The sequence below is a fragment of the Ceratotherium simum genome, chromosome 38 (genome assembly GCF_057802395.1).
Source record: "Ceratotherium simum simum isolate JZ-2026a chromosome 38, ASM5780239v1, whole genome shotgun sequence".
NCBI classification, from domain to species: domain Eukaryota; kingdom Metazoa; phylum Chordata; class Mammalia; order Perissodactyla; family Rhinocerotidae; genus Ceratotherium; species Ceratotherium simum.
Genome location: NC_141937.1, coordinates 3,555,384 through 3,565,957, shown reverse-complemented (window position 1 = coordinate 3,565,957; position 10,574 = coordinate 3,555,384). Strand labels below are relative to the sequence as shown.

The 10,574-nt window shown below is 47.9% G+C and overlaps 1 protein-coding gene across 2 annotated transcripts; it reads right to left on the bottom strand.

The window, feature by feature from the left end:
* Positions 1 to 654: 654 nt before the first annotated feature.
* TBXT (T-box transcription factor T) lies at positions 655 to 10,202 on the bottom strand. 2 transcript variants are annotated; one of them, XM_004440546.2, is made up of 8 exons: positions 9,568 to 10,202; positions 8,803 to 9,067; positions 7,882 to 8,016; positions 7,024 to 7,085; positions 6,843 to 6,904; positions 5,019 to 5,192; positions 3,723 to 3,852; positions 655 to 1,635 (listed from the first exon to the last, which is right to left on the bottom strand). In XM_004440546.2, exons 1-8 carry the CDS (start codon positions 9,771 to 9,773, stop codon positions 1,362 to 1,364), a joined length of 1,308 nt encoding a protein of 435 aa, XP_004440603.1. In that variant the 5' UTR covers positions 9,774 to 10,202; the 3' UTR covers positions 655 to 1,361. The 2 variants fall into 2 exon arrangements, with proteins under 2 accessions (XP_004440603.1, XP_087281164.1); XM_087425038.1 differs by having other exon boundaries at positions 5,019 to 5,195; positions 9,568 to 10,201.
* Positions 10,203 to 10,574: the final 372 nt, after the last annotated feature.

Sequence of the window (10,574 nt, the reverse complement as noted above, 5' to 3'; positions counted from 1 at the left end):
AAACGTTTAAGTGGCAAATAGTTTACAAGCAGCACGTCCCACTTGGAAAGCAGCCAGAAATACTCTAAAAATTCAGCTATTTACACTTAAATTCTAGTTTTACACTCTTGGAAAGCAAAGGTTCAGAACATCAAGCTGGAACAAGTAGGATCAAATTAAGGATTCTGCCACTAGATGGAGAAATTGCCCCAATCTAGCACAGGCACGGTTCTGGTTCACTGCTGGGAACACCAGCAGGAAAGATATTTACAAATGCCATATCTTTCGACAGTGGCGACTACACCTTACATTTACAAACTCTAACTTTTTTTCAGCTCACTTGATTTCCTTTGCTTAAATCGGGTAGACAACCCCTATTAATCTTTACGGCATCAGTATGTTCTACATTCTGTCAATTATCTACATTCATGATTCAGTGTTGAGTATTTAAATCTCTTGAAAATCATTTAACATCTTTTGCATTTTTTTGGCAATTAGCACTGAGTAAATATACACAAGTTTCACTCCCAGTTCTGCAACTGATTAGATAAAAATATTAAAGTTCATAACAGGTTGAAATTCTTCTTTGGGACAAAGTCTTTACCACCAGCTATAACAAACAACAAAATCTCACCCAAAAAGAGAAGTGGTTTGAATAATAACTAGACCAACCAATTTTTGCATATTGCTTTTATTTTTGCAGAAAATTCTTTCTGCTGATTGTCTTTGGCTACTTTGTCAAAAGAAAGATATAAACAATTGTAGGTTTAACAATACAAAAGATTAGCTACCTATGCTCAGAATAAACACATTCTAGCTGGCAGAGCAGGCAAATTCCCATTTCAACTAAAATCTGCTGTCCTCAACTCTGATATCACCCCGTCCTTCACAGCTCAGCACTACCTATGACACCCGCCACAAAAGGGAGCTGAAAATTACTCAAAAGCAACAAGGAAGAGAATTAAAAGTGTGCTTTTTATCTTGCTAAAGTAGGCCCAGTGGAGTTTACAAATTCTAAGGTGCCAAAGTCATCTACACGCTGTCTGAGAAACAAAAAAAAGTTTCTTGACCCTAGCAAATAATTTTTATTGTGAATCGTGGTGAATTAGGCCAACCACATTGCTTCCAGACTTGAATTCACCTGCAGCACAGAAATGACTCAGGGTGTCACAGCCACGGCAAACAATGGGCAACAGGTGGTGGTGGTGGGACTCCGGTAAATAGCAGGACATGTATTCCTCCTATTTTGAAGCGAGGTTAATAAGGCCTACTTCCTTCCCTTGACCCATGAAACTGTCGCTTTATACCTAGGAGATCAACCAAATCAATACTTGTTGCCGCAACAAAGAAGTCATCGCGTCTTCTAAGACGCAGGCCTTGATTCACATGGAAGGTGGCGACACGGGTGTCCATGAGGCTATCAGGCGGGCTTGGGCCGAGGCGTCGTACTGGCTGTCAGGAATGTCTGTGGCCGTGGCGGCCCCTTCATACAGCGGGGATCCCGAAGAGGAAGGAGCCGAGACTGTGTGGGCGAGGGGCGCGGAATGTGCGGAGGAGCCCCGGAAAAACTGGGCTCCCAGCCCGTTGGCCATCCCTGCCGTCTGAGCGCCTGGCGTGATGGTGCCGTTGCTCACAGACCACAGGCTGGGGTACTGACTGAAACAGAAAAAGGAAAAAGCAGAGACAAGTCAGAGCCCTGGGAGGAGGCTCCAGACCAGCCGCAGGAGGGGAAAACAGACACAGAAAATCCCATTCCTGATAGCCGGGTTGTATGGCGTCTTTCTTTCCAACAGGTCATTTCCCTGTGTTAATAACCACACTCTGAGCTGCACAGAAGGTATTGTCATATCTATTAACATGAAACAAGATCACTGGGAAGCTGACTAAAGAGGTTATTTACATACACATAGCTCCGGCTACAAAAGACTCTGAGCTGGTAGTTTTGTGCTCTTGTTCCGAATCCAAAATTCCAGATATACTGAATCAAATGTTTCAGAGGATGTGTGTCTGTGTCAGCTAGCATGCCCCAATTCTACTGCAGTGATCCTTATGATGAAGACAACACCCTCCTAAAACAGTAAGCTGTGAAAGGCATTCTTGATAGTAACTCCCACATAGGCACCATCCCTGCACTTTATCCTATAATGTCGATACAAATGTCAGCAAGAGGCTCTGCAGAAAGAAATGGACCTGGGAGTTAGATCCGGAAGCAAATCCCAATTCTGCCCTTAACTAGCTGTGTCACTTTAGATGTGGCCTGCAACTACTTTTGAGGCTGTTTCCCATTCTACGAAAGAAGGAGTTGGAAATAGGTATTAAATCCTCCAATCTAAAAACATAGATTTGAATAGCACTAAACCATGTTAAAATTGTGTTTTGAGAAAATTTCTTTTTCTTATAGAAGAGTCCTCCTTACAAATGAATAATGAGACCTTATGCTATATTGCGCTATTTTGTTTACCAAGCCATGTCCTGTATTTCAGAAGCATTTAAACTTGCAAACAAGCCTGAGTTAATGGAAGTTACTATCCCCATTTTACAGATGAAAAGAAATGAGGCTCCGAGATGCCCAAATCTAGGGCTACTGAAATCCTCAGGTGGGGGCCCCATTGCCAGCAGCTTATAACCTGCAATTCATCCAATTTATCTGCAGGTTTCTAAGTGACCTCGGAACCCTTGAAAAGTTTGCTGGTTTCTGCATTGTTTGCTTTATTTTTAAGAGTAGACAATTAGATTCTTACTATAAAGAAATCGTTTCCTAGACAAAAAGAATTAAGATCTTAGGCATATTGTGATATTCTATATACAATAAATTGCTTTGCTTTAACTTGTCTACAGATTCACTCTGCTCTGAGCCAACCACTTGTTAAATCATTTAATATCTTTGAGCCTAGCCTCATTGGAAAATGAGTGTTGACTTCTAGCTTTGTTAGTCTTTTATTATAATAATCCTATGAAGAAATGTGATACATTTACCAATCAGCTTGATTTTTTAAGCCAATCTTCCACTACATAATTTTCAAATTAAGAATAAAACAGTCATCATTCTTTACTAATTGTCAGCCTATATGTTAAAGACTTTGATCCTATATCCACAGAAAAGCCAACAAATTTATTTCCTTAATTTAATAGCTCCCGTCAAAAAATGTTCTGGAAACATTTCTTCAAAATTATTCGGCATATGTGTGTGGTGATGGGTTGTAATTAGTATTTGGGTGGTGAACATGATGTAATCTATGCAGAAATAGAAGTATAATGATGTACACCTGAAATTTATACAATGTTATAAACCAATGTTACTGCAATAAACAAAAAATTTAAAAAAAAAAGAAAATATTTGAAGAAAAAAAAAAATTCACCTACTGACCCCAACAACGTGTAAAGACAGGCTGAAGTTATTTAGCATCTTTTTCTTGAAGAAAATGAAGCTTAGAGAGTTTAAGAGACTTGTCCATTATCTGACCTAATAAACGGCATAGTCAGGATGGGGGCCTGTTTCCTTTCGTTACAGCCACCACTATGAGGCAGCCACCGGTCCTCCCAGAGAACAGACGAGCAGGACCTCACAGCAGTCATGTCACCTGGGATCTCAAGACACACCCGGCGAACAGTAGAATCATAAATAAAAACTCAACCACCCGCGGGTAAAGGGCAGGATAAAGACCAATGAATGAAAATGGCAGGAAGTCACAGGCACGCAGAGTTCCCAGGACGGTTCGCATCGTTCTCCAGATATACTTTACCTAGAGCCAGTAGGTGGACCGGTGTTAGGACTCATGGGGAGCATGCTGGTATGGGCAGGCATTCCGAGGCTGGACCAATTGTCATGGGATTGGAGCATGGATAAACATGCAGATGAATTATCAGAATAGGCTACAGGATGTAAGAAAGTGTCATTATTGATGGGGTCTTCCAAGAGCGACAAAAGGCAGTGAAATACTACCAATAACTAGAGCTACCCAACATGTAAACAAAATGTGTGTGCTAATACAGAAGATAATGCACTAGCCAGCTTTACTGGTTATCGAAGGCTAATATTTATTGCCAAATGTATATATCTGAAAATATATCCCTAAACCCAAGCTTTTTCTTTATCATTAGATCAATAGCTGCCCTGTAGAAACGGAACCCCACTGTCACTTGATTGGGGATGAATTATCTTTAAAAACAAAAATAAATGTAACTTTAACCTGCTTTTTCCCAAAGGATTATTTCTTAAGAACTGAAAAGGCTTTAGAAACCATTACTCCAGGCAAAATTTAAAATACAATCTTCTAGCCTCGGAGTCTAGCCTCTGGTTGAAGAAGTCCCAACAAGTATTTCCTCACCAAACAAGCTCCTTTCATTTCAAACCAGCTTTAATGACTTAATTGTTTTATGGTGTTCATTAGCTTTTTTCCTCCTTTTGGAGCCAGACAAAACTAAGTCTAGGCATACCTGGTGTGAGAGAGAGGGAGTTACAGGGATCTTGATGGTGCAGCCCAGTGTTCCTAATACTTAAGCCTGCATCGGGATCACCAGAGTACTTGTTAAAACAAACTGCACCTCCCCTGGAGCTTGTGATGCAGGAGTCTGGGGTAGTGTCCAGGTGATGCTGATGCTGCTGCTCTCAGCACCATACCTGGAGAATCATACCTGGTGGATCCCTTGGAGAATCATACTTGAATCTAGTCAAGCCAGTAATTTTTGTGCCTGGCTGACCCAACATCATCACTTTAGAGAGGTTCATAAAATATCCAAAATTGGGCCCCACCCCTGGAGCTGGGAGATGGACCCACAGTCCTGGAGTGAAAAAGCTCGAGCAATCACTGACACACATTCAGCACCGAAAGCCCTTGCTCTGGACCTCCCTGTGGCCAAGCCAGCAGTGGCACGGACATGAGAACGAAAGCTCCTCTTGAGCCACTGAAGAGCTGGGTTTGCATGTGGGTTCTGGAGGAGGTTCTGCTATCCTGCCCTCTGGACCCCCGCAAAAGGCCTTTCCAGAAGTGGTCTTCCAGCCACCCCAAACCCCTGGTCTACCTGGACCTAAGACTTACTTGGAGAATTGTTGCGATGCGCGTAAGGGCTGGGGTAGGGGGACGGACGGTGGTTCCTCAGGGCGGTGTACCTTTCACAGCCGTGTGAAGAGGGAAGCGAGAGGGGGCCTCCAAACTGAGGGTGGGGGGTGGCAGGTGGACACAGGGTGCTGGTTCCAGGAATAAGCCACCCCCCTGCTGTGAGAAAAGAATGCTGGGTAACTGGCATTTGCATTACCTCCATGATTGGAGGGACGACAGAGCTGAGACCAGGGATTGTGGATCTTTTCCTTAGTCCCAGATGAGGTGAGGATTCCTGGTGTTAACCCTGAGTACCCTAAGGCTTTGTGGGCATCAGCTCCACACTAGAGGCCACAGGTACCAAGGTTTCCAAACCCACAGAGCACCTGAGAAAACCCGGGGGACCCCAGCCTCACCAACACCTGCTGCTTCCTCAACGGCTCTCATTGGAACCCCCACCCCCATGCCCACCCCCAGAATCCTCCCGACCTCTTATGGGATTTTCCGTCCCCCGGGGAAGTCAGCTTTCAGCTCCTAACTGCTGAGCACGAATAAAAGGTCAAAACAGACAAAATTCAGAGCCAGACACCCTCAAGACACACAGGGCTGGCCATGCCAGTCGTGTGCCTCTGTCTTCCCCTCCCCTTGCTCCCACCACCCACACAGCCCTTCCCAGGAGCTGTCGTCCTTGCCCCAGGGGCACCCATTTTCTGCTTTTCTTTTGTTTTAGGCTCTCATTCTCCCCCCGCCCACACACACATCAGTCAGAAAATCACATCAATCAGAAAATCGTCCCAACACTGTCCTGTCCTCCTCTAAAATTCCAATTTCTTCTCCATTCTTGTTTTTTTTTTAAGTTATCTTTTTTAATTCAGAAAAGCAAACTTTAGGGGGTTAACTACTCTAGCTCCAATTTCCCAACTACAAATAATTCTTCAGACAACATTTAAATGAGCGAAGGGTCCAGATGTGCCCACAAAGACTGGGCCCCGTCACTGCCCAGAGCAGTTGTTCGTGGTCTCCTCTTACATGGCTGTCTATGAGCCACTTTAGGAGACTGTTACATGGGCCTAGAACATGATTTTAAAAATACAGTGCAGAACACAATTCTTTGAGGAGTGTGCCATGCCGGTTCATCCAGCCTCTTGAAGTGACTAGGAAACACTAACTTTTCTCTCTTAACAATGTCCTTGTGTGGAGGGCTGGACAAAGCAGTTTCTCCTGCCACTATCTACACCCATATCGCTTGGCATGCAAATCCTAAAGGAAGCTAGACTTAAAGCAGACTTTCCCCATCTTATGAGCAACTGTTTCCACCAAGAGCAGCAGGAGTTGATGGAACACGCCTAGAACCAAAGTGGGTTAAGAGAAAAACCACATTTGTTCATAAGCCGAAGATGGTCCCTCGGTTTTCAATCATTAACAAAAATAGAAACCATCTCAAAATGGATATAACGAGCTAGGTTCTCCTCTTGCCCAACGCAGCAGAGTCACCCACCAAGGTCTCACCAACCCATCCCAGCCATGGTTGGAGCCAAACCAAAAAGCCCAGGTAAATCCTCCCCAGACTTCTCTGTCAAGAGTCCCACAGGCTGGGTGAGCTTCCACACCCCCTAGTCAGAGCAGAGGTTGAAAACCAGTAAGTAGAAGACCAGTAGTAACATAGCTTCAACATCATGGGGCCATGTCCCTTGCACAGCGGGAAGGAGAGTCTGCTCCCCAACCACACCCAGAAACTCGCTGTCTGCTCCATCTCCAGCTTCTAGCTCTCAGCAGTCTAATCCCAAAACAAGGTACACTGGGGCAGAGCACAACAAACCGTACATTGGGAGTACCCAGATTGCTGGCTGTCTCCAGGTTCTTCCATCATATCTTTATGATCACTTCTGTCAAAAAAGTGTATCAAATTGTCAAAAAGGAGAACATTCAGAAAATAATACTTGCCGCAGTATTTCATCTTTCTGCATATTTCTTTGCCCAAAGGGTATAGTTAGAATTCTCTCACCTTTCCTTTGCATCAAGGAAAGCTTTTGCAAATGGATTGTATTTAATTTTAAGAGCTGTGATCTGGAAAACAAGAAATTGCACTTACTGGTATAGTACTCATTAGCCAGAGGATTTAATTTCGCACCAAGGAATTGGGAAACACCAGTACCCCCTTTAAATATTCAAATATAATCAGACTTCTTTCCAGGTGTATTTTTCTATTTGTGTCTGAAATTACTGAGTAATTGTAATATTTCATAAAGAATAGCATATTTATGAGAAGTTTTTAAATGCCTATTTTCTGAGTGGGATTCACAATAAATTGAACCTACTACTGACAATATTCTGCGTGCAAAAATCAAACAAACATGGCCCAAAACATAAACTAGATCCGCTTAAGAAATAGTGGTCTGCTAGTTCTAGTTGGCAGTCAACACTGACAACTTAACCCGCTCATCACAAAATGTCTGTACTCTGAGGTTAGACTTAGATGTAGATTTACAGGCACCTAAGCAATAGTCTGAATCTAGCTGATTCTTCACACTGCACAGGTCTGGAGAGTTGCCCTTCCACCCTTTCAGGAAGATTTCCAAAGTAAAGAGATGCCTGTTTCTCACTCAAGTCTTGTTCTCAACAAATTCTCATAGAGCTTCATCTAAGTGTTTCAATCATCTTTTCATTTTGCCCATTTAATTGATGTTTCTAGTTTTGGATACTCTTACAGAGAATTAAAGGGAAAAAAAATGCTTGAATTACTTTAAACTCTTCTCCCCTCTGTCCCAATTTTATAGTTATGGTAAATTATTTGAAAAGGCAGTCTGAAGTACACTAACCACACATAATCTCCAAGAATGCTCCCTCCCTGCATCCCTCTCACCTCCTCATTCTGATAAGCCGTCACAGCGATGAACTGTGTCTCTGGGAAGCAGTGGCTGGTGATCATGCGCTGCGGACCCCCAACTCTCACTATGTGGATTCGAGGCTCATACTTATGTAAGGAGTTCAACATGATCTGAGGGAGACAGAAATACGGGAGCCGTGACCATCACAGTCCTACCATTAAGACCACAGAATATCCATTTGTCCTGCTGTTGAGAAGTAAAATACATCCAAGATCCAGAAAATCCTGTAGCTCACAAAAAGATGTCTTTACTGCTGAAGCTGGCGGGTTTCCCAGCAAGGTGCTGCTTCCCATGACTAGTTTGGGAAAAGGAATGTGAGATGTTACACACCATTAAAGGCAATGAATGCCCATCACGAAATCCTTTGACCTAGTAGAATAAAATTCTAAGGCTTCCGCCAGGGCTATAGACGTCTTTAAATATCTGAGCTTGTTTGCAGCTTGCTGGAACACGGGGTCTCCCAGGGACAATCCCCAAGTAAAGAACGTTCTTTAGAAAAGGACACATGTACAAGTTTGTTGAGACTTCAAGCAGTAAATGCTGTGACACATATTTAGATTTAAAGTGACTGTTTATCTTGGAGGCTATTATTTTCTCTACTCCTGGGAAAGTTCAGGGCTAGAATGAAGAAGTTCCCGCACAGTTTGAGACCCGCCGGAGTGTTCAGAGGTGAGGTTTTGCGCCCTCTCCCAGCTCTCCAGGCCTTGCTGTTACCATCATCAGTTTACCATAAACAACGCTGAGGGCTTCATGGAGGAAGGCTGTGGCAGTCTCCCCAGGGCAGATGTCACCTTCCGTGCAAGCAGGTCCCTTCCAAGACTTGCCACGCAAAAGGTGCGGACCCGCGGGCCCCTCTTCGCGCCGTCCCCGCCCTCCGCGGGCTCCATCACACCTACCTGGCCCCCTCCGTTGAGCTTGTTGGTGAGCTTGACTTTGCTGAAGGAGACCGGCGCCTTCATCCAGTGCGCCCCGAAGTTGGGGGAGTCGGGGTGGATGTAGACACAGCTGGGCGCCTGCGGCTCGGGCTTGCCCCCCGGCACCCACTCCCCGTTCACGTACTTCCAGCGGTGGTTGTCGGCCGCCACGAAGTCCAGCAGGAAGGAGTACATGGCGTTGGGGTCCAGGCCAGACACGTTCACCTTCAGCACTGGGAACATCCTCCTGGAAAGGAAGGATGGCAGCAGGAGGACCCTGGATCTGACCCGTTAGACCCAAGGCAGAAAGATTGGGACAGAGGCATCTGTCCTTTCGGGGCAAAGGGGAGGCCCCTTGGGAACAGTCAAAGGGGACTCCCAAGCTCCCCCTTCCCAGAGCCCTCCTAGGTCCCAGGCTTCCTCCACACTATCCCTGGCTCCGGAGGCAGGGGCGGAGAGGACCCAGGCAGGGGTTTCAGCAGCCGGGCCAAGCCGGGCGGGCAAGCGTGGGCGCGGGTCTGGGAGACTCCTCCTCCGAGCGTCTCCTCCCCAGCCTCCGCGGAGACAACCCCAGAAGAGTGACGATTAGGGGCCACAAGGGTCTGTTCCGATCCCGAGCAGAAACGAGCAAAAAGACTTCCACCAGGAGAAAGTTTTCGACAGTAAGGAGCTTTCCAGGAGCCCCGCCCCCCCATCCCGGCCAGCCCAAGTGCGTGGCGCACGCCGGGGCTCCGGCCGCGCACCCACCTGCCGTTCTTGGTGACGATCATCTCGTTGGTGAGCTGCTTGAAGCGCAGCCACAGCTCGCTCTCCTCCAGGCCCACGCGCAGCTCGCGCTCCGTGGGGTCGCCCTTCTCGCTGCCCGCCTGCAGCTCGCTCTCCACGGCGCTCAGCAGGTGGTCCACTCGGTGCTGCAGGCTCTTCCCTGCGCCCTCCGTGCCTGGGGAGCTCATCCTCCCGCCCGCCCCCTCCCCACCTCCCCCCGGAGCCCCGACTCGCTACCCGAGAGCCACCTTCACCCCAGTCGGCGGCCGCTTTTCCAAGAAAAGAGGCCGCTCGGGCCAAGACCCGCGACGGAGCCCGGGTCCCAGCACAGACCCGGGAGGAGGGCGAGGACGGAGATCTGGGGGGGGAGGGGGCGGGGGAAAGGGGTGGGGGGGAAGGTTATTCCACTTGAACTCCCTCAAGGCGCGACTAGAGTAGGTCTCTGGGGAGAGAAAATCGGTCCCCTCCCCATAAATAGAGCCGCGGTGGCCGCGGAGGGGGGCGCGGCGGATTGGGCCGTACGCCCTTTGAAGTGCCAAGGTAGCTGCCCATTGGCCGCGCGCGGCCATATCAGACCCGGCCCGGCGGGCTGAGGAGGCCGGGGGCCAACAATGGGCTCCCGCGCCTGTTTCATGTAAATCCGGGGCCCCGGCCCAGCCCCTACACCTCCGCCCTCCCCCAAATGTTTGCACCTCCTTCAAAGCTGCGGGGCGGGCCCGCGGGCCGGGAGGAGGTCGGGGGCGGGGTGGGGGTGGAGGAGCCGGGCTCCCGAGCTCGCCCCGGCCCGCACGTCCCCGAGGGGCTGCCCGGCCGCCCGCGACGCTCCCCAACTCCGGCTCGCGGGGCGCTCCTCGCTCTCCAAGCTCACCCCCGATCCCGCAGGTGTGCGCCAACCGGGAGTCGCACCGCGGCGCTCACCTGCGCCCTGGCCCGCTGACCTCCGTTCCCCGCCTGCGACCAGCGCGCACAGCCGGCTTAAGGGCGCTCCT

Bases quoted from the DNA above. Each gene is read 5' to 3' on its own strand.
- TBXT (XM_087425038.1), bottom strand. From the start codon at position 9,773: ATGAGCTCCCCAGGCACGGAGGGCGCAGGGAAGAGCCTGCAGCACCGA. The intron at 7,086-7,881 runs GTGAGAGGGATG...CTTGTTTTCCAG, and splicing joins CGGCTTATCAGAATGAGGAG to ATCACAGCTCTTAAAATTAA. The intron at 6,905-7,023 runs GTGAGAGAATTC...CTTTTTTGACAG, and splicing joins TTCCTTGATGCAAAGGAAAG to AAGTGATCATAAAGATATGA.